The following is a 24,129-nucleotide window of genomic DNA, read 5'->3' on the forward strand; positions in this document are numbered from 1 at the left end:
TCTGAAACAAATAATACATTATATGTTTAAAAAAAAAAAAGTAGGAAGGGAAAAATGAACGGGGGGTATTGGAGGGGGAGACGAACTATGAGAGACTATGGACTCTGAGAAACTGAAGGTTCTAGAGGGGAGGGGGTGGGGGGATGGGTTAGCCTGGTGATGGGTATTAAGGAGGGCACGTACTGCATGGAGCACTGGGTGTTATACGCAAACAATGAATCGTGGAACACTACATCACAAACTAATGATGTATGGTGATTGACATAATAAAAATTTTTTAAAAAGTATGTCAGGTTAGGCACTTAGCCTCTTGATAACTGTAAAACACAGTAAGTAATATCCACTCTCTACAGCTCAGGATCATTTTATGGATAAAATGTAGATAGCTGATATGAATATGCTTTGGAAACAAAGTGAAATTTTATAATCTGGGTAAAAAAAACACAGGCTGATTTTAGTATCTTGAAATTCATACAGCACAATCCAAAGAGTACAGGATCTTTCAGACAAGATGCAGACTCCATTATCCAAATAAATCCATTTCCTCCTGTTTCAAATGCGGATAATGCCTACTCAAAAAGCTTATATTAAAATGTATATAGATGCACACATGTATGCACACGTTTATTAGTGTTTGGCATTTAATGTAAACTCCTTCCTTCCCTTGATCTGCAGTTTTAAGTAACGTAGCCCCTACTGCTGAACCTAGTTTGTCAAATAAATTTTTTAGTGGCTCTTTTTTCTAAATACCCCATAATCCCTAGATTACGTACCTGTGATATTAGATAAAGCCAAAGAATCCATAGAATCTCGAACACTTTGCTCTGGTTTCAAGTCTGACAAACACTCCAGGGAATCTTCATACCACTGTGTTTGATCATGGTTATATCCTGCAGCCCCGTGGTCCAGATCTAACTCCTGGAGCCTTCTACTGCTTGCAGGGCCTGGGTGGCTGCCATAAGCAGAATCACCCAGTCCATCTTGGGACTGTGCCCAATACATATCAGATTGGTATTTTTTACTTGCAAGGCTCTGGTTATTTTGCTTTAACTCGGTCTTATTTTTAACCATGTTATCAGATATCCAATGCTCACTGGCTCGAATATCTATCTCATTGGGCTGCTGCTGAAAGAGGCTTTTATCACCAAACTTGAGGAGGAGCTGTGTCATATAATCTTCATGCTCGGCCCATTCTTCAGGCTCTTCTGGGGTTTCGTGCTCCACTCTGCCTTTCCAAAATTCTTCATTGACAAAACTTGCTCCCTGCCTAGAGAGACTCAGCTCATCCAACTTCCGAGAAAGGGTGTCATCAGCATTGCCTGACAGGCCAGGAAACTTGTAGTTCAGAGCAGGAGACAAGAGAAGAGACTGTCTACACTGATCGGCTGACCGACTGCTTTTGCCCATCCGGACACTTCTTCTGGAGTCTCTGGATCGGGCGGACTGAAACGCAGAGTCAGAAGAATCAGAGGCATGGACGTCTTCCCCAAGGCTGCATGTTTTTGAGCAATAAATCTGGCCTTGTTTGGGAAGGAAAGGACAGCCCAACAAAGAAGCTTTACACTGGGCACAAGAAAAGCAGGCTTCTGTGGCATGCCAGTGCTGCCCATCGTACGTCATCTGGGCGTGGTCAACCCCTGTTTTGGAAAAGGACAGAGGAGGAGGTTACAGTTCGGTCTTGAAATAAAGGAAGAAAAAACGGACGAGCCTATTTGTATGAGGGAACTCTGAGGGTGATGGAAATGTTCTGTATCCTGAAAGGGTTGTGGGTCACACAGGTACAGTTAATTCCCATTATTTGCAAATTCCGTATTTTTGGATTTGCCTATTTGCCAAAATTTATTTGAAACCCCAAAATCAACACTTGCAGAGCTTCCAAGGAATTTTCAGGCACGTGCAGAATGACGAAAAATTTGAGCCAGCTGATCTGCACGTTCTCAAGAAGCTTAGCTCAAACAAAGCAATGTCTTGTCTTTTGTCTCAGCTCTTTAAACAACTGACATAGCCTGGGTCTGTTTTCTCTTTCTTCTATTTTCTACTATCATGTTTTCTTCATTTTTGTGCTTTTTGTTAATTCTGCTGTTTAAAATGGTTCCAAAGTATAGTGCTGAAGTGCTGTATAGTATTCCTAAGCCCAAGAAGGCTGGGCTGTGCCTTCCAGAGAATATATGTCCTAGAGAAGCTTCATTCAGGCATGGGCTATAGTGCTGTTGGCTAGTTCAGTATTAATGATTCATTATATGTTAAATAACATGCCTTCAAACAAAAACATACAGGAAACAAGATTATGGGTTGATCAGCTGATGAAAATGTGACCAGAGGCTTGGAGGAATCCAACCCTGTATTTCCCCCAGGAGCAGTGGTTCCGTACTCAATAATTCAGGCAACCTTATAGAACACAACTATTAGAAATAATGAGAACTGACTATTCATCTGTCAAAGCACAGCACAGAAAAACATTTAAGATCTGTACATTTCACTGTATGTTAAGTTACAGGAAAAAAAAAAAAAAACTAGCCGTTCGTAGACAGACTGTTGGGCATGTGACAGAGCAGACAGGCTGGCCGTAGACTCACCGATATGCTCCCCACAGGCTTCACAGTACTCCGCGTACAGAGACTCAAAACAGCCGCAGCAGAACGGGCGGCCATCCTTCATGATGTACCTCTGTCCTCCCAGGGCCGTCTCACACTCAAGGCAGCAGAAGTGCTTCATGTGCCAGTGGCGACCCTCGGCTTCTGTGCACTCATCAGCAAAAATGATCTTTAAAAAGAAACAGGATGAAAGAAGATCTTAGCTAGCTATTCTAAAAACCAAGTAACTGCAGGTTTTCTGGGCAACTGACAGACCGTGGCTCTTCAAAAAACCACTTAGCTAACCTTGTTTCTTACAGCCTCAAGCTTAAATCTAACTCGATTTAGATACAAAGCAAGAGCAGAAATTGAAAATGTTGAAAAAGAGAAACTTAGTGCCTGCTTAAACTTTAAAAAAACAAACACACACAGATTTCTACACTGGAGAGAATTCATTTGGTCATATTTTTGCTCCCCAACCACACTTCGTTGGCATAATCTGGCAAAGAATACATTAACATTGAAATAATTTAGTGGTCTGTGTTTTAAGAGAAAGCTCATTTAAAAAGTCTGCAGAATCACCAGTTACAGCTATCCAGATGCTGCACTGTGTGAACAGCACTTGTAGATAATGCTTCATTTGACCCGGTGGACATCTCCAGATTAAAGACTATTTTTTATAATCCTTGGTTTCAAAAAAAATTTAAGATTTGAGAGAGAACACAAGCATGGGGGGGGAGACAGGGAGAGGGAGAGAGTTTTTATTTTATTTATTTATTATGTCAGAAAGAGGGAGAGCACAAGCAGGGGGAGTGGCAGGCTCCCCGCTGAGCAAGGAGCCCCATGTGGGACTCAATCCCAGGACCCTGGGATCATGACCCAAGCCGAAGGCAGACGCTTAACGACTGAGCCACACAAGCGTCCCGAGAGAGCCTTAAGCAGGCTCCACAGGGAGCCCGATGCAGGGATCGATCTCATGACCCTGACCATCATGACCTGAGCTGAAACCAAGAGTCAGATGCTTAACTGAGCCACCCAGGCACCACTCAAAAAATTTTCAAATAGCACATTACTGAAAAACAAAAAAACTTAAAAAAATAAATGTATACAGGTAAACACTGAAAGTTTACTGTCACTGATTAAAGGAGACTGAGGGGATATAAAGAATAAATGCAATGAGGTACCCTGGATTGGATCTTGGACTAGAAAAGAGACATTAGCAGAAAAACTGGAAATCTAAATAAAGTCTGTAATTTAGTTAATAGTATTAGGCCAATGTTAATTTCTTAGTTTTGATGCATGCACCATCGCTATGTAAGATGTTAACAGGAGGGGAAGCTGAAGGGAGGGTCTACAGAACTCTGTCATCTCTCCAACTCTTCCGTAAATCTAAAATTACTTTAAAATAAAAGGCTTAAAAAAAAATTCCTTTCACACCACCACCCCTTCCCCACATGCCCCAAGGGTAACCACTGTTAACTCTGTATGTCTTTCCATACTATTTCTGTGTGTACACAGAAATGTATAGAACCTTGACTTATTCTCCCTTTATGTAACAAAAAGATTATCTACCACATACTTGACTTGCAACTTGTTTTTTTCCCTTCTCAAAATCCATCAAGGACATCCTACTTATCAATGCACAAAGACACCTGCTGCCTTCTCTTTATTAGCTACATATTATTCCGCTATATGAATATATAGGGTTATCTTAAACAGAAAAAGCAGTAGATACTTTATTTTGCTTAGATGTGAACAGTGGAATATTGGCTGACTAGAAGCTTATTTTTCCCAGTGTTAAGGGATAAATTTTTTTACCTCATCACATGCTGAACACCGTGGTTTGAGCAGTTCAGCGTGGTGCCTGCCACAGTGAATTTTTCCATCCTGGTAAAAATAGATGAGGTCGACCAGCAGCTCGTTACAGGTGAAGCAGACAAAACAGGAAGGGTGCCAACACACTCCAGGGCCCGCGCGGGAGGCAAACACTGCAATTTCACCTCCATTTATCTTCAACCCACACTAAAAACAAAAGGATTTGAAATTGGGATGATCCTTCTTTGACGACTGGATTCTCAGCCTTTCCCACTTTATACCAAATCCCATTTTGTCAAGAAAGCTTTTATTTTTGCCCCCTCCTGTTAGTGATTAAATAGCTCTTTAATGCTGGATTATTTCTGATTCTTAACCGGAATGAACATGCCTCAGATACACTGCCACGCTGCTAGACTGTTTCGAAGAATGGTTTCACCCAACTCCCCCGAAGAGTCCTTTTCCTGAGCCAGCCTCCTATTGGATACATTTCCTGCTCTGAGCCAGTACAGATCGGAATGTCTTCGTTCTGTTTCTGCAGTTTTGAACACTAGGTGTACCCCTGCACCTCCCTCCACGCCAAGACCCTAGAAAAGGCAGCATTGCACCCAACGTTTACCTAAGGGCAGCCGGACGCCCCCCGTCATATAGACACATAAACGTGAATACCCCCTTACTAAAAAGCTAGGCTGCCTTTTATTTGGGGGAGGTTTTTGGGGCCCATGCCTGTGCTAGCCTGTCACCTACCCCCAAGCTCACTCCGTCCCCATCACTACCACGAGCTACTCAGCCCGGGAAGGGCTACCTGCTCGCACACGGCATGCATCACTGCTCGGGACAAAAGCTTGATTGCTCCTCTTCCAAGGGCTTCTTTCTTCCGCTGGGCACTGAACACCTGCAGTTCTTTCTTCTCCTCTTCGCTCAGAGACTGGCAGTATCGCACCTTCAGAGACAGGCAAACAGACGCACCACACTGGAGCGCACAGTCTCCCTCACCACTTCTTCATTTCCAGAGTTCGAGTTTCAGGAAAGAGCAAGTTTAACTGCCCTGTCCCGGGAATCCCCAATTTACAAATGGCACTATACACCTTTCAAATGACACCCAACCTTGCAGCCTCTCTAGCAAAAGGGAAATGCAATTTGAAGGAACTATCTTTTTAAAAAAATAGGGCATGTTCAAACTTTTATGAGAGACGCTAAAAAAAAAAAGAAAGACATTAACCTTCCTACAGAAGGTTGAAACTTGTTACTTGGCACACTCACTCTACATTCTACAGGCACCTGACTGCAGGCCTGAACTATCAGAAAGCAAGGACTCTGGATGAAGGGGCAGGGAAATCTCAAGAGTTGGTAGGCTCCTGATAAGTGGTGGGTGGCTGCAAACACTATAAAAACCAACTTGTTGTTAAGTTTATTACACGGACCCCCTTTGCTCTCTTAAAGAATGGAAAGCTGTAGCCTCAAGCCAAATTTTAACTGAAGAAAGGCCAAAGAGCCCTAGCCAATGAAGAGGTAAGGTTTACAAGAGGCATCTCAATGTTTAGGGTGTATTTTCTTTTTTTTAATTAGCCTTCTTCCTGTTATTTTACCTCATTATCATGTGGTGGCAACTGGTACAAAAGCTGTTTAATTCGATGTTTCTCTCCAGGGCTGTTAACATAAGGAACCTTTTCCTCTGGTAAGCAAGCGAAATAGAGCTGGATCTGAATATGAGATGGAAAGGAGGACATCAGCATACAGGAAGTGAACGTCTTCACTTATATTCCATCTTTTTAAAAAGTTACCTTTCCCTTCAGGTACAGGGCTTGGCCTCCTGCGGCTGATGAGAAGACCCGCTGAGCCAAGGCAGGGGAACTGCAAGCCTTCGGACAGCGAGCAGCCGGCTGCTAAACTGCTCTTCGGGAATGTAATTTGTAGCGACAATTAGGAGCATCATAAATTATGTACCATAAAAGGTGCACCTTTAATGCTACTCTTCCTCAGCCGCTCTCCCTAGGGTCAGCCAAGGAGGAGTGCCAGAGGGCGCCGCCAATGACCACACAAGCTGTGGGACGGCACCCCGAACCCCGCCACTCCGCAAACATGCTGCCTCTGCCCGCTGGAGGTCACACGTTACAAACACAAGAGCTGGTTTGTTAAGCTCTGTCAACGCTCCCTTATCAGGGTCTCTCAAGCATCAGCTTTCTTTGCTTCCATGGGTGTTATTTTCTAAATACCTGGAGTCCATTTCCCCAAGGAAACTGGAGGGGAGCCACACGGAGCCGTACTTGGTCACTCTGAGAGGACTTGATTTTTGTTTGGGGTTTCTTCTGTTGTATTTAAAGGAACAGCCCTTGGTGAGTCCCGCTGACTACGCTGCAGCGCCGAGAGAGAATGAAAGCGACTCCAGGGGAGAGGAGATGGGGGAATCAGGGCCCTGTCTGCTTCAGTAGCTGAGTTTCACACACAACCTGAAAGAAGGGGTTTTCTCCTAGAGGGCAACTTGTCAAAATACTGCTTTCCTAACCTGGGTTCCAGGCCGCGGCCCTCTCTCCCCGTTGTATCAGCCACAGAAGCCCTTCCAGCTCGAAGTGCTTACTGAGGAACAGCCACGTGTGCGCGGGGCAGGCCCTGTGTGACTGGGGAGCCCCTGTTCTCCGAAGAGTTCCCCACCATCACTCAGAAGCAACGGCACACCCGACTGGCACCTGTTACTTCGAACTATGGCTTCGCCCTGACACGAATGTCTGTCACCAGCAATGTTTAGTAAGCTCATCATTATAAGGATATTGGGAAAATAAAAATATGCATATACTTAAAATAACAATACAGACAACGCACAAAATCAGCTTCCTCCTCCCCCTCCAGTCCGCACTGTGGGGACAGGTTCTTTTATGTGTAAGGTTATCAAAGGTCAAATGACTAAGCAGTAACACTTCAGATGGTTTCTTACAGCTCTGTATTTCTTCTTTTCCAAAGCAAAAGCGTTGCTGAGAACTGGCATGGAAACATTCCTCTTTCCTTTTATTACCTTTTTGTTGTTACTGTTTTTTCAAAGGTTAAATTCCTCTCACTCTCCAAAGAGACTTGTCAGATATCCACCTAACAAATGCATGAACAGTGCTCTGGATGTCATTCATGAGAGCAAAAATAGCATCACTATAGGACTTCTGGATCCAGGAGTACAAAAGGACTGAAAACTTTCATGGAGAAATTAAGGATGACCTTAAAAGGCAAAAATTTACACTATCCAAAGAGTAAGGACCGAGGAAGGTAGCATGTCAGTGTGGTGGAAATGGTCTATAAATTTTTATTTATTTATTTATTTTTAGCAATTCTTTTTTTTTTTAAAGATTTATTTATTTGACAGAGAGAGACACAGTGAGAGAGGGAACACAAGCAGGGGGAGTGGGAGAGGGAGAAGCAGGCTTCCCGCTGAGCAGGGAGCCCAAAGTGGGGCTCGATCCCAGGACCCTGGGATCATGACCTGAGCCGAAGGCAGACGCTTAACAATTGAGCCACCCAGGAGCCCCTATTTTTAGCAATTCTTAAGAAATCTTAAATCCCCTGGAAAAACACACACACAGGGCGATGAGGTTCCCACCTGCTCGGGTCTGAGGCCTGGGGGCACCCAGGCATACTCTTCCAACGCGCAGCCTGAGTCATCATCTGACGTGGAGCTCCTCTGGCACCCAAAGGCGAGTTTGCTCATTTTGGGCTCCATCTCCAAAGGCATAGTAAGAAAGTGAAAAGGCCGGTTTCTCAGTCACAGGACATCAAACAATGGCTGCTGTGGACAATATAGGGAAAAAAAAAACAAAGAAATTAAAACCCCAAGGCACTATTCTTACGCTCCAAGAACTTTTATTGAATGTTGTTTACACACAGCTGGGCCTAGAGATAGTAACCAAATTACTGGTGTCACCACCCCCAACCAACCCCCAGGCCCGCTGACACTTAACTCTAGGGCCCCACAATTTGGAAACAGCCCCCTTCACGACTCAGCATTTCAGAAAATGCTCCCCAAACTAGCTTGGTCCAGTTGCCTTTAAAGAGTGCCTCTAATGCACTATTCATTAGAAAGGTTCTCAAGAAAACGGCTCCGTTGACTTCCTAACTTCCCCACAGATGAAATCCTCGTGAAGTCCCAGGAGTCGAAGAGAGAAGTGTGAGGGCCTGCACCTCCTCCTGCCTCGCTCGCTCCAGAAACCCCACCCCGCTGGCCGGGTTTCTAGTCCGTTCTCCCAAGAGGCGCCGCTGTGTGTGCCGACTGGGGCCACGGGGCCAAACCGCTTGGGTTTCGGGGTTCTAATCAAGTTCTAGGAGACAGCAAACTGCGTTTACTCACTGAGTGGAAAGAGCAGTTAAATCCTTATATAGCACATTCAATCCAAAGCCTTCACCATCAATGGGCTACAGTCGGCCAGACAGTTCATTAAGGAGTTCCTTCAACAGAAAGCAACTGAATCCGAGCACGAGGTGAAAACAGAACCCAGCTAGGTGACTATTATAGTGTGGAACTGCATTACTAGCGGGCATTCACTGAAAAGTTACACAGTACCCACTATGTGTGTGACATGCTAGCAGCCAGCTACTGGGCAAAGTACATCCAGTTCTGGATGAACAGTCTTCCTCGGACGGAAGGACTGTAAAAGGGGTCAACACAACGTGGAGTCCCTGCCCTAGAGCCCAGGAACTTTGTTATCGGCACTGAAGTTCCTTGTTAAGTGTCTTCTGATTCTTACATCCTCCCTCAGCTCAAGGTATTAAGAAAAAAAAGATACAAGACTTTCAGAATCAGCTTTCAGAATGCAGCTTTTTATACCTGCCCCTTTCCCTTCACGAAAAAAAAAGAAAGGAAAATATACATGATTAGCCTGACCCCAATTTAAAGAAAACAAGTCTCTGGGAAGTTAAGTGACTTGCCCAAGGTCACACAGCTAAAAGCCAGAGTGCAGTCACGCGACACGATGGACTCATCAGACAGACTTCCAAAAGTTGTTCTGCCTTAAAAAAATTCTCTCGCTTGCTGAAACAAGTAGGAAAGGCAGTGAAACCTAAACACTCTTCAGCCTGAGACTGTCCTTTTTCAGCCACGATGTCAAACACAACTCTAAATACTGGAAGTATTTAGAAGTATCAGGAAGTGTTACCTATCACAACCTGATTAAAACGTATGGTTCTCCTTTTATAAATCAAAAGACATAAGAAATTAAAATTGTAACATCAACAAATGGAAGGCCAAATGCCCAATGCCTACAATCTTTACTGGAAGAAGGAGTGATGCCACACGGTAGGTAGATATGATTCCAACTAATAAATTTAACCTTCCTTCACCCTGAACAAAAAGTAAAGATGACCTCATTTCCTCCACTATCACTGGGAGGTTATGACCTTTTAAACAAGTCGTCATCTCACACAGGTGCAATTCATTCCCATCCTGACTTAAGAAAGGCTCTCTAAACAGGCACATTCCTTAGTAAAAAAGGATGTGTTAATGAAAGTCAGAAAATTAATTGGATCTAGTCTTTCCCTTTTGTTTTGGAAAAAGCAACTCCCACATGTCAAAGGAAGAGAACTAGAGTTTAAGAATTTAATTAGTAACTCAAAAACCCCACCACTGGGGGCGGGGGGGGGGCGGAGAGACAGGCCTCAATGCAATTTTAACCTGAATCATGAAATATGTGTATTTGGCCCTTGCCAAACCTGGCTGAGGAAGGAGACATGACGGTACCTGCTCTGCAGAAACTTACAAAGAATACAGATATTAAATAGAACCTAAAAATGAAATGTCCTATATTATAAAACAAGAGAAAACACCACAAATTAAGACAAACCATGGATTTTCCAAACTAGCACAAAGATCCAGACTACCAAAGATCTGAATCACTTTTACAGCTGTAATCCTTGATTAGCCTTTTGCAAGAAAAAAAAAATGTACAATTACTATCCTCATCAAGGTAAATCATCATGAGCACTAAATGACACAATCCCCCCCTCCTCCCCATCATCTAGAGGTGCTGGCCACACCTCGAGCCTACCACTCCCACATATTCATTCCAGCCTTTCCACACTCTACACAGAGGACTGTGTCCACCAACAACGTGAAGGGTCCAACTGGAGGAACGTGAGGGACAGAGTCCTTGTTATCCCAGGCAAGGCTTCCAGTTTTATCTGTTGGCACTCTGACAGCTACCTTATTCCTCTGTGCCCAGCCTGGCATGATTCGTGTTATGACATTTAATCCATATCAAGCGGCCCACAGAGGGTGTATCACAGAGGGGGAAACTGAGCCTCAGAACGACCTGCCAAAGGACAACTGTCCAAAGGTCAGTAAGTTAACAAGCAGTGGCCTTAGAACTGGGCCTATCTGTGATCTGAAACCCCGCACCCCTCACTGCCTCCTAGAGGTGGAACCCGACTGGGCCAGTTCTCCTTTCTCTGGCCGACCAGTCATGCTCCTGAGCCACAGCCGTGACAAAGGACGGACCGCAGGGGGACCAGCCGCTTTGCCCAAGCAGACGCTTCGAGGAGAGCACCCAGGCAAAAAGGATTATAAAAATTCAACGGCCTCATGAGCTGTTGATTCAGAATCTGTTCTCTGGAGAAGGCCTCTTTTTGCTTTCTATCAGGAGATAATTTAAAATGACAAAACATTCCATTCATAAGCAAGGTCTCAGAGATGACCAAAAAATAAACATTAAAAAAAATAAAAGTGACATAGCATGACCTCCACTTGCCAGGTTGTAGGAAGAGACCCTACATGACCACTAGCTACTTTCTCTTTACTTGATAACACACACATTTGAATATAGATTTTTCTTTTCTTTTTTAAAAATTCCCTGTGTCAGTAGACCCTTAGATTCTTAAGTATATCTTTGTCTCATACTGGGTCATAGGAAAGCAGCTGACTGCTGAGCATGGTTCCTGCACTTCTAAAATGTTAAAGTAATAAAAATGGTAAATCTGTCTTCACCTCTCTCTCTTATTGTAGGCATTTACATCACTGTATGGGATCTGCTTTGACAACACAAAGAAAGAGGGGAGCCTGGACATTCCTTATGTTTTGGGTCATGATGTAGCGGCTTCCTGATGACATGTTCTCATCTGCCAAAATACCACCTTTTAGACCAAACACGAAACCACGCGTGAATTGAATCGAACAGAAAAATTTCATTAATTTCATTTCCAGGTGTTGTCGCTTTAGGTTGGTCATGTGAAATAGGTACACAAATCAGATCTACAAATGAACTGAATTATAATGGGAATAGAGGTATTCACAGCTGGGATCAGGAGAGAAAATTTCTCAAAATTTGTTTTTTGCAGAACCACACTTAGATGCACAAGAGCGGCCCTGTCCTATGCCCTGTCCTTTATTAATTTTGTATTTTACTTATTTTTGTAAATTTTTATTTTGATGTAATTTCAAACATCAGAAAAGATGGAAGAGTGAGGAACTCCTATGTAGCCTTTACCCAGACTCATCGTCTACATTTTGCTTCATTCGTTTTATCATCCTCCTCCTCCTCATTATCACAAACACTACACACACTTTCCTGGGGACCATCTGGGAATGTGTTTTTACGTTCTCTTACCTAACCACAGCTAAATTAAACATGATATATTTTTTAAATGTTTATTTAAAAAAAAAACTATGGGGGGCGCCTGGGTGGCTCAGCTGTTAAGCGTCTGCCTTCAGCTCAGGTCATGATCCCAGGGTCCTGGGATCCAGCCCCACATCGGGCTCCCTGCTCGGCGGGAAGCCTGCTTCTCCCTCTCCCACTTCCCCTGCTTGTGTTCCCTCTCTTGCTGTCTCTCTCTCTGTCAAATAACTAAAATCTTTAAAAAAAAAAACTATGGGCAAGGCGCCATGTTAGATGCTTGAGATAAACAGAATAAAAAGCCAAAATAGCTTAGTATTCTGTGATTATTGTGAGGCAGGTTTATTGTACTGGTCTTGAAATGCTGTAATTAACCGAATGAACTTAATCATATGTGAATGACAATTATGCATTAACCAGTTCTGTGCTAGGTTTGCCCCTGTCGGGGAAATGAATCACTAGAGGCCCCACCTCTCCAATATGTTTTTATAATTCTGGATGTAAAGAAGTTTCATCATGCAGGGAAAAAAGTAGAACAGTTTTCAGGAATGGGTTTGTTCAGGTTTCAAACAGTCTGACCCTTAAGGAAATGTGTAAAGGAACCTTTAAGAGCTACCAGCTCTGTCAAAGATGCCATTCAGGTGAGCACAGCAAGCAGGTATCTGAATCCAATTAGAGCAGGTTAGGAGGTATTCGCAGATACTATTTTGAAGAGAAGACTAAAAGCCAATTAGAAGAATCACGGAGAGAAATGAATGACAAACAGAAGAAAAGAGCATGGACATAAGGGAGGGGAGAAAGAAGCCTGAGGTTGGGCAGAGAGAAATGAGATATTTTTTTCTTAGAAAGACAAGGATTATCATGGGGGTGCCCATGCAAGCCATGCAACAGACGGTGGAAGAGTTTCATTTCCCTCCTTTATCCCTTTTCTCTCTTCCTTCAAAATCGTTAAATAGCTGCTTCTCACCATGTAAAAAGACTCAAAGACAAACAGCTCGCAGGTGTAGGACTTCTCAATCATCATATAATTGTCAAGAGAACATCTGACCCAAGGGATAGATCAATACTTAGGAAACAGGATCTGGGGCTTCAGCACTCAGTAAACTCAGCCCTGGAGTCTTCATACCTCTCACAAGTCACTGAACATCGTGGGGCCTTATTCTTTACGGCAGCTATTTTTCTTCCAAAGATGGTCTAAGTATGGGAAAGTTTTGAAGAAGAAAGGAACTGCATGAATATAAAGAATTACAGTTACTATCAACATGTGTCAATTGGCATCATTATTCCCACTGTTAATTAGTGGAAAGATTTCCTTGAAGCTGACCAGCAACATCCAGAGCAAGAACAACTTGTTAATAATAAAACTGAAGGTTGATGTGTAAATTTCATCATCTTTTTGAGTTCAGGAGGTTCTCTAACCTTTTGAAGGGCAAACAATTTTGACAAACTATTAGCCTCCATTCCCAGCTCCCTTAGAATCAGCTTCTAACCAAGACCTACGTAAAATCTTCAATACCAGTTCATACGCATGAGTGCAGGCACACACCCACACGGAGACCACGGCGGGGTATTTCCAGGTGTCTTAGGCAGGGCAACAATTGTGATAAACCAACACACGACTGGCTGTAAGTTGGCCCTTGTTCCCCAAATCAGAGTATGGCCTCATTCATCCAACACCATGATGTAAAGAGGGGTTCCTCATGAAATTTACTTTCCAGATTCATTTACCCCATCCATTCATTCATCCCTGTATTTAAAGGCCATGACTGAATGATTGAAGGAAATAACAAAAAGAGGCAACTGGTTTTATTCAATTAAAGGCTAGAACTTAAAAAAAAAAAAATGTATCCACCAGGACAAGAGTATTTCCAAATTCCATTATACAATTCCTTGCTTTCTTGAGTGGCGGTTAAGTGTGTATATACCTTATGTGATTTAGCCTTTGGCTGGTCATTTGTTTTCATTCTTGGAAGAAAATGAACAGTAGAAAGAACACGGCCTTCAGGAATCTAACCCAGCCATCCAGCTGGGTGTGACCTGGGAACGTAATTCCTCAACTAGAAAGTAAGTTTAGGGCTCTCTCAGTGGAGAGCTGATGTCTGGAATCACAGGGCCCCAGCCTCATGGCTTTAAGATGGTTGACAAACTTTTTATAGGTTTTTCCCTCCCTGCTGTCACGACAGATTTTTGAATTCCTGCTGCTTTAGTCTCTAAGTAGCCTTTCCTCTTTGCCCACCACCAGCAACCTCCAAGTCTTTTTTTTTTAATTTGTTGCTTTCTATGTTCTGTAAATTAGGCAACTACAATTTGAAAAAAATTCGTCTAAAAGTATATAGAATCATTGTGCTACGAACAAGGGCTTACACAGTCCTTCTGTGAGCACAGTAATCACTGGTTAAATAAGGTAACATAGAATATATGAAGGTGTTATGCAAAGTAAAAGCAGCTTTATTATTTTGCTATGCTATTTTGGTCATTTGAGAATCATTTATTTTCTGTTGTGCTATATGCTGCATCCAGGACAGCTAAGGATTACTATTTTGATTGACCTTGACATATACATAAATGAGCGTTTACTATTTTTCCCTAAAAAGCTTAGTAAGCACAGTATGTGAAGGTCCAGAGACAGTCAAGAGTTTCACTGGAAGACAGAAGCAACAATAGAAGCAATGGTAGCACCGAATGACATTGTCAAGAATTAGACAAATTATGGGCGCCTGGGTGGCTCAGTCGGTTAAGCCACTGCCTTCGGCTCAGGTCATGATCCTGGAGTCCCGGGATCGAGTCCCGCATCGGGCTCCCTGCTCGGCGGGGAGTCTGCTTCTCCCTCTGACCCTCCCCCCTCTCATGTGCTTGCTCTCTCTCATTCTCTCTCTCTCAAATAAATAAATAAAATCTTAAGAAAAAAAAAAGAATTAGACAAATCAGGCAGGAGACTTTGTGCTTAACCCTAAAGGCGACAGGAAGAGAAGGGCATGTGAGCAGAGTGCCACCGAGAGTCTTAAAGAAAATTAACACAACAGGGAACGGTCAGGAAAGAGAACAGGAAACCGGGAGGGGCCTTTTAGGCCACCACTACTAAGAGAGCCTAAACATGGTGGCTTGGGGAGATAAAGTAAAAGGAACCAACAGGAAAGGGGGAAACTGGGTCAAAGACAGTCTTGAGTCTTAGGTGACTGAAAGACGATGTACTAAAATGGAAATACTACATAGGCAAGTCAGAGAGGAATGAGGATTTCAGGGGGTTGAGGAGACGGAGTTCAATCAGATACATACTGAGGTTCTAACTGTACATCAGTTCTGGTCTGGTTCCTATTATTAATCATTTTCTTGGACCAAGTCACCAAGTCAAATCAAAATCATGCAAATGGAAAACAGAATAATTTTCAGTGCCTGCCATTTAACATGAAGTCCAAGGTCATACCCCTAATTACAAATGCTTTTCCCAATCAAATTCCACCGTAGTTCATGCGAAGATTACCCATGGCATTGCAGCATCCCCATGAAAAGGTATTTCTTGTGTGAACCTGCCCAGGGAAGTTAGAAATCCTTTGATCACCAAAACCCAGAAGAGATACCGATTTGTGAAGTCAGTTGGGCTAACATTCCCTAGGTGTCCCCTGCTGCTAAGTATCATCCTGTGGGCCACAAACTGCTTAACAACTTCTTTGTTAAACTGCTTGTTAACAAGGCCTTAGCACACAGAAGATGCAGATCACACATACCCATTCAAGAGCTACTCAGTCAGGCTAAATATGCAGGTGAATAAAATTTAACTACAGACTAACTTGGCAATACAAGAACCTGAAACACTTCCTTCCATTCTTTACAACACACAAAATATACAACCCTATGGATACTGGTATTTTTTGTTTATGGAGATTTCTTTAAAAGCCAGAGGCCTATAATTGCCATAGGTATCAAAACTATGATAACCAAGGTTTGAATTTCATAGTAGAGACCCTAAACTGTTGTCTCTTTAAAGTTTTCACGCACACACTCAAAGAGCACTCAACGCTTACTGCCTGCTACAGACAAAAGTTCAGAGCCCAATTCAGTTTTAGTTATATTGAAAGGAACTGCAGAGATAACTGTAAAATAAAAAAAAATGACGACGGTATCCAAAGACGTTGCTTAATGAAACATTCCTGTGCTAAGAGTACTTCATACCAGCAATTAGTGGCATTAGGCCATGTGCCCCTTGTCATTTTCTGTATTTTCCAGGTAAACCTCCAACCAATTTGTACATTTTCCAACAGCTGAGTGGCCTGTCATGTACCACCCAATTGCCAAGTAGCTATCCATTTTTCCAAGAGGAAATGTGCAACTCTGCGGGGTTTCAAAGCATTCTAATTTCATGCACAAATACATTCCACGACAGTAAGACAGACTGCTTAACAAAAGGAGGAAACATGATGACAAAGCATGGTCCTGTGCCAGAACGGCGCTTCTGGGGTCAGGTTTTTTTGGCTGTAAACCGGTCTATACTAGACAAAATCCAAAACCCACGCCGGGGTGTGCGGCGGAGGACGCACGCACTGCGCTAATAAACTAGTTATTTTCCATAATGGGGGACGCAGATATTTTCGCAAATCGTGTTCCAGTCAGTCTCCTACTGATTTTTGAATTTCTATTTTCAACGGCGGCCCAAGGAAACGGCAGCCAGACTTGACTCCAATGTACACACAGACTCAGGTTTCACCCCGTCACCTGTTGGCTCCTGAACAACACTCCTCTTTGTGAAACTTACAGCACTCATTTGAAACAAGTTTCCAGAGAAAACACTTCAAGAAAGTGTTTGAGAAGTCACAAGACTCGAGTTGTAAAAACAAATTCCACACATAGCCTGGTTTATACGGACATAGATTAATGTGAAAACCCGAGCTTTTTAAGAAGGGGTCGGGAGGGGACCCGGAGGGAAAGGATGTCACCCTTCTTCGGGAAAACGCGGCAGGCTAATTCTAGATCGGGCTGCGAGGGACGGCTGTCGGGGTTCCGCTGGGTTAACCCATGCCCGCACCGAGGGGAGAGACACCTTGGAGCAGCCGTCGGCGCCCCCCAAAGCCCTACCCTCCGCGCGGCTGTGGCTGCTCAGGCCGCGAGGGGGCGCCCCGGGCCGCGGGTGGGACCCGGCCCCGCGCCCCCTTCCCGGCCTCCCCCCCAAACCCCTTCCGCACCCAGAGGCCGAGCCCCAGACCCAGCGGCTGGGAGCGAGTCCCTCCTAGGCGCCGACGCGAGGCCCGCAGAGAACAGCCCCCCGTTTCCCAGGGGACAGTACAGTCGCCTGCGAACCCCCTTACCCACCTCCAGGGGAAAGCCTCGCGCCGCCTCTGGGCAGCGCCCCCTCCGCGGAAGAGCACTCGCCCCGCGGCTTGACGGCGGTACTGAATGGCCGCCGGTCCCCCCGTCTCTCCCCCAACTTCCGACGAGAAGCCCCCTCCCCGCGGGCGCACGGGGACGCGCGAACCCCCGCAGCCCTCGGCGTTCAGTCCCCGTCGCCCGACTGCCATCAAGCCCCGGGAGCGGACAGCGGCTCCCCACCTGCGGCTGCGGGGCCGAGCGCGGCCTGCAGCCCCTCCCGCCGCCCGCCGCGGCCCGCGAATCCGCCGAGCCCCTCGGCGCCCACCGCTCCGCGTCCGAGCGAAGCTGGCGGCCTGGCGCGGGGTGGTTCCCTAAGGAAAACAGGACTGGGGGCCCTCCAGGTCACCCTCACCCACCCGTTTCCGGAGGAGACCCTAGCAGGGCGGGGACGCAGGCGCGGGGGCGGCGAGCGCAGGGCCCCCGGTAAACCATGGCGGGCCGCGCCCCCTGTCGGGGCTCAGCACCCGCCCCGCCCGACGGGTAGGGGGTCGCTGCCGGCAGCCTTCGCCCGGCCGTGACGCACACCCGCTGTCCCCCTCGAGCCCCCTTTCGGTGCAACACGGCGATCCTCACCCGCTGCAGCTCCCTAACCAGCCGTGAGTGGGGAGGCGGCAAAAGGTCCTTCAGCTCCCCGGAGACCCTCTGTGCCCGCCGGCGCCGCCGACTCTGCTCCCCCGTGTTTGAGTCGCCTCGTCCAGGCCACCGCATTCCCCCACGCCCCAGCGCTGCGTTTCTCCAGAACCATCCACCGGAGAGAGAAAAATCCCCGTGTCCGCTCTGCGCCCGGGGCGGGCGATATTCAAAAGTAACCAGAGCCCGCATTTAAAAAAGTAACCATTTCGCTTCCTGCCGGTCCCACCCTCCTAGGAGCGCGGCGGGCCGGCCGCCCGGCTCGCAGTCCCAGCCCTGCTGGGCTCCCGGTTCCCGTCCGCAGGAGGCGCCTGCCCAGCCTGATCTCGCGGCCGCCCGCTTTCCAGGAACTGTCACTGCTGACCGTGCCCCTGGCAGGTCTCCACGAGGTCCTGCGCGCACATTATTCCTCGAAAAGTTACCCACCCACTTGGCGAGCCTCGCGGCTGGAGCACCTTACCTCCGTCCGCCCGCTCCATTCCCAGGAGCCCTAGTGAGAGGAGCCGCTGAGATGCAAATACCCCAGGACGCTTATGTAAACTTCCCCCTCCCGCAGGTGCACGCGCGGGCCACAAAACGCTAGGAGAATTATGCAAGGCCACCTCTTAAAGAAATCATCTCAACTCAGCCCCATAAACACGATGTCAGCAAATGGCACGTTTAACCAAGTTCTCACTTGGAAGAGCTCATTAACATATGAATTCTCCTCTTAGGACTTTTCTTGCATTTCGCAGTGATTCCTACTGCTTAGCGCAGGAGATTTATTTTTATCAGTAAATAACAGCAAAAGAAAAGGTGCCAGGTCATGGGATACACTTAATCAAGTACATGAATAAGAGTTTTTATAAACAGGTTAAGTGAATATCATTATTCAGACACAAGAACGTGCCTCATACTTAAGGCTAATCTTGTTTTTGAGCTGATTTCTGGTACACTGAGAGAAAGTGAAGTTTGGCATCAGTTGTCTACAGAAAGGACCACGAGAAGCAAAAACAGGACCTGAAAGCAAGCCAAAAAAGAAATGATAGACTAGTATAATCAGCACTTGAGGTGTCGATCTCTCCTGAACTACAGATTTTAATTTCTACAATAGCCTCATCACAAGGTGACAAAATGCCAAGGGAGGGGAGAGGAAAAGATGCAATATTTAAATATTTAAGGGTTTTGTCAGTTTATAAAGTGCTATTAGATAAAAGCAACTTGAAATGGTCACCAGTTTCTTAGGTATCCTACCTTTTCTTTAAGATAAAAAAAAAAACCCTTGAACTATCAGGATTCCTTGGGAGGGCTTGGTAATATATGTGTTTCAACAGTATACAACTGAACAAGAGCTCATTGTAACTGATTTAAAAATACACAAACAAGTTGCCATAAATGGAGCAGTCAAGTAAATAACTCTGTGGCCAGTTTCTGTTATCTCTGCCTTAAAAACAGAAGCAGCTGAGGAGAAGCGCCTTTTTTAAGCGATTGTTTTAAAGTGGCGGAGATAAAAATTCGTGGCTCTGCTGCTAGACTAATTTGGAAACACTGATTCAAACAACAGGATTTGTAATTCAAATAGACTCTCTGTTGGCCAATACGGATACCAGTTTTGAAGACTGTTCCTAAACAGTTGCAACCGTAGAGCCCCTCTGGCCTTCGGATTGTGTGGGGACTTGAGGGAGGGTGGGCAGGGAGCTTTCAAGGTTACCGCTTTCCTCTGTGGACCTGTGAAATTAACCATGAAGGCCTAGGTCAGATTTCCTTTTTCCTATTTCATTCTGTGTGGGCTTCCTCAGGGAAGTCATCCGCTGAACAGTATCTAGAGGACGAAAGCGCAGTTAGGGACTTAAATCAAATCCTAAGCTATATGGTATCATTATGATAAAGACGGTATCAGAGGACCAATGCTTTGAGCCAGGTGGATCCTTTTAGAAACGGCTTTTAAAGGAGAGCTACACATTAGCTAAGGCCACAGAACCCTCCCAAACTACAAACCCTGGCAACACCTATCAGTATTAAATGTCAACCATTGTAAGTGTGCTTCCTCTAAGGCAGTTACTTGTAAATACTGTTTGTTACAATTTCAACAGGTACTGTCAGCTTTATTGCCTATTGTCTGTGTTTTTAGCGATGAAGCACTTTGGAGAGAGTTAAAAAGCTTTCTACTAATGTTCACTCTCAATGCAACAGACTTTTCGCCTGGTCTGCAAGGCATTGTTATTGTCAAGGGTGAACTTAGGCAGGATGGGGAGCAAGGCCCCCAGCCAGCACCCTTTTGTTTCAGCCAAGTGGAATATTCATTGCTTGCAGATCACACTTGAGGGGAGGCTGAGAAAGGAAGCCCAGAAATTCACAGGACTTGGTTTCCTCACCCCATCCTGGTCTCTGCTGTACTGTAACCTCAGAGGGGCCTTCTCCAGCCCTCCTAATGCCCCAAATCACCTCTCCCTCTGGTTTGTGCTATTTGTCTTCATAGCTCTTAGCTTTGCTTGACATGATGTGGCTGTTTGTTCACGTTTGCTGGCTTTCTCCTCCCCCCAGAAGGCGGAGACTTTCGGGATTCGCTACTATATTCTGAGCATCTAGAATCATCCCTGGCGCATAGCAGACAAGCTCAACAAACATGAGTTAAATGAACCAATGGGTTTTGGACATTCTTCTCAGGCCCTCACGGATATACCATACTTGTACAAGTAAGTCTGTTTCTAACCTAAAACCATACTGAACTGCAACGTCCTAATAGAAGAGACTATGATAGAAAATCAGAAAAATGCCAAGGGCAAAGAAAGAAAGAGGCAGCGCTTTGTTTGTCAAATGCCTGCCAGCTCTGTTGGATCTGGAAGAAAGAGATAAAAATACAAAATAGAAGGAAAACCTTGGTGCTGTTTCTTCTCCTGTGATTTGTATACAGTGACCTTGAGGTCTTTTCCTTGCCTCTGTTTTTTCGTTTGTAAAACAGACCTGCTTTTTAGTTTTACGAGGAAGAGTTGCTCTTGGTCTCAGACATTGGGAAGAATTTGTATCTAAATACCAGAAATCTAGGAAGAGTCTATTTAAAGGATTGGATGTCTTGAAGTTTCTTTTTTTTTTAAAGATTTTATTTATTTATGTGACACAGAGAGACACAGCGAGAGAGGGAACAGAAGCAGGGGGAGTGGGAGAGGGAGAAGGAGGCTTCCCGCCGAGCAGGGAGCCCGATGCGGGGCTTGATCCCAGGACCCTGAGATCATGACCTGAGCCGAAGGCAGTCGCTTAACCGACTGAGCCACCCAGGCGCCCCATGTCTTGAAGTTTCTTAACAGAAAAGAGAGATCAAGGGCTCTAATGTTCATCAAGTGGCACCTCACTGAATACATCTGAGGGGCAGTTAGCATAATATTAAGCGGGGTGCAGGCTTCAGTCTTCAGTGACCCCACAGTCTAGGACACCAGTTTGGCCGTTCTGACCATATATAGATAGGTAACTAAAAGAATCTCAAAATACACTTGTATGTATGATGTAATTTCTAATTAAAAGGACTTTTAAAATAAAAAAAAGAATCACAAAGTCACACAAGTAGACAATAGAGTTGACAACAACCTGTGGGATCCTACATCTTGTCTGGATAAAAAAAAAAAATGAGATCCAGAGGAATAATCATAATAATTCATCATGCTCGTTACGAAATTTGTTACCACTGAAGGTCTATGTAAAATGGTTTCTTTTTCCTGTTCATTTTAAACATTTCTATTGTACCTCAGATTGGGCAATATACCCACCCCGGTGGGTTCCTGCACATTTGCAGATTCTAGTTACCCTAGGCTGAGTCTGATGCACCCCCAGGGAAGGGCCCCGAGGCAGATACCAGTTCTTCCTAGAGTTAACAGGCATTGCAGTGTTTTATAACACGTTTCAGTTTCTCTAGGCCTCCAATTACTTTCTTCGCCCTTTCATTATATTTAAAGCAATGTGATGAGAGAGCACTGGTTCTTTAACATTTTCTGCACCCAATCCCTCTTTAGATTGACTACTCCAATCTTCCCAGCTGTCTGTCCCCTCCCCCCACCCAGACGGCCTTTGTGAGTGATGTAACTCCTCCGGTCCAAGTACCCAGAGGCCCTGGGCTTGCGGTGAGGAGACTTCAATGTCTGTTATGTCTGTTCTCTGTCACTCACTCACTCCCTGACATTGGGGTAGATCACTTCTCTAAGGTATTCGCTTTCTTCATTTCTAAAAGTGCTAGTGTTCGGGCGAGGTCAATGGTTAGAACTTCTGAGGAGGGAACACAATCCATTCTTTTTAACTCAAATAAGAATCTCAGTGTAGAACCAGATGAAGTTCACCTGCTCTGTGGCAGCTCTGGGTTGGTCTCTTCCCCAACCCCTCCCGCAATACCTCCCCCCCGGCACCACGCCCCATGCTTCCAGGTCGGCCCCTCAGTCTCCCTCCCCTCAAACTAGATGCCCCCAGAGGCTCCACCAGTTCTAGTATTTTCTGAGTCTCTTAAAACTCAATGGCTGCTTAGGACACTAATGCTGGATCGGTGTTTCTAGCTGCGCTGTCTTGAGTCTACAGTCTAAGCTGGGGGTGGGGGGGAGAAAAAGGGGTCAGGTCCTTTCATTTCACTCTTGCTCAGGGTTGTAACTTCTTTTTTTTTTTTTTTTAAGATTTTATTTATTTATTTGACAGAGAGACAGCGAGAGAGAGGGAACACAAACAGGGGGAGTGGGAGAGGGAGAAGCAGGCTTCCCACTGAGCAGGGAGCCCGATGTGGGGCTCGATCCTAGGACCCTGGGACCATGACCTGAGCTGAAGGCAGACGCTTAACAACTGAGCCACCCAGGTGCCCCAGGGTTGTAACTTCTAGTAAACAACAGCAGCTATCTTTGCCTACCGCACTCCCTCTCCCAACTTTTCTGGAATACCCCTTCCCCACCCCAGGAAGTGTTTGTTATTTTTCATGGACAGATAATTACACTAATAATATTCAAGCACCTTGACCTTAAGTTCTTCACCATTCTCTACTTCTGTAGATCTGTGGCTCAATACAAACATTCTTAAGACTTCGCTACCAAAGTGTTAAGGAATGAAGAATAAATCTTCCAATAAATATTGAGAGATCTACACATGAAGGAAATCCAAAATATATTAAGATTCAAAACCCAATATATAGTATGATCGCACTGTTATAACTAATAATTTACAGGCTAGTATATGCCTAGCAAAACTATTTAGAGGAATATAAATACCAAACCATTAGTATGTTCTCTAGGGGAAGGCAGATTATAGGAATGCTATCACTTTTTAATTTATATTTGTAAAGTAAATGTATTTTCCTATTTTCACGTTACTTATAACCTTTTTCTATTTACAATGATCAGATAAAACTTTTACAGTTTAAGAAACAATAAAGAAAATATACTACAATATTAACATAAGGAAGAAAATCTCAGAAGCAGAAAGTGATGCTCCTGATGTAATTATTAGTTGATATGGGAAAATACATAAACTCATCATTCCTCTCCCTGTATCTTCCTCTCAATCACAAACTTTAATAGTGAAATCTCCGCTACATTTATTTACAATACTTTGGGAAGGGGTGACCAGACCCACATTTGCAAGGAGTCCGATGGATTGGCTCAGGAGCCGCTCCAATTGATGCCTCCTATACTCACCTGTTGACTCACTGAGATATTCTTTGGTTGATTCAAAAGGGATCTGTTGAACAGCAGCATTGTTAGACCTAGGCCCTCCCCTTAAGTTAAGGATTTCACATTCTATTTATATCTTGATTTATTTCCAAAAGTCTCAGAAAAAATATACAAGATGAGTGGGGAAAATAATTTCATTTTTCAGAATATGTAACAAATCATGATACATTGTGATTATACTACAGTAGAGGCGTGGTTACAATTATAATCCAGGAATAAGAGGAAATGTTGATCAATCAATTCTGGCTAGGAGGTGAAGGTCAAGGAAGTGGGAAGGTGGGGTAAGCTTTAATCCAGGTCTTTAAGGATTGGAAGTAGTTGATCACGGTAATTCTTGGAGTGAAGCTGGGGTAGGGAACAGGACCCAGGCCAGACTGAGCCAATTAAAGCTTGAGAAGAGTGAGCAGCTCTTAGTAAACCCATGATAAATGTGACAGGAGGACAGGAAGATAGGAGTGAGGGGCTGGAGACTGTGCCCAAAGGAAGGCAGGACCTCTAAGT

The 24,129-nt window shown here is 44.8% G+C and overlaps 1 protein-coding gene across 6 annotated transcripts in view; it reads right to left on the minus strand.

The window, feature by feature from the left end:
• The window catches only part of PRICKLE1 (prickle planar cell polarity protein 1), a 109,772-nt gene that overhangs the window by 3,359 nt on the left and 82,284 nt on the right, over window positions 1-24,129 (minus strand). For 2 of the 6 annotated variants that reach the window (XM_081821499.1, XM_081821502.1), the window contains 6 exons: window positions 7,969-8,154; window positions 5,975-6,088; window positions 5,191-5,328; window positions 4,392-4,595; window positions 2,577-2,763; window positions 774-1,637 (listed from right to left, as the gene is read on the minus strand). In XM_081821499.1, coding sequence (XP_081677625.1) covers window positions 774-1,637; window positions 2,577-2,763; window positions 4,392-4,595; window positions 5,191-5,328; window positions 5,975-6,088; window positions 7,969-8,100 — 1,639 coding nt within the window. In that variant the 5' untranslated portion in view covers window positions 8,101-8,154. Of the gene's footprint in view, window positions 1-773; window positions 1,638-2,576; window positions 2,764-4,391; window positions 4,596-5,190; window positions 5,329-5,974; window positions 6,089-7,968; window positions 8,155-17,899; window positions 18,297-18,416; window positions 18,565-24,129 lie in introns of those variants that run through there. The other 4 variants (XM_081821503.1, XM_081821504.1, XM_081821501.1 and 1 more) reach the window with 4 other exon arrangements.

This window comes from Leptonychotes weddellii, chromosome 5 (genome assembly GCF_054177405.1).
Source record: "Leptonychotes weddellii isolate Sample4059 chromosome 5, ASM5417740v2, whole genome shotgun sequence".
NCBI classification, from domain to species: domain Eukaryota; kingdom Metazoa; phylum Chordata; class Mammalia; order Carnivora; family Phocidae; genus Leptonychotes; species Leptonychotes weddellii.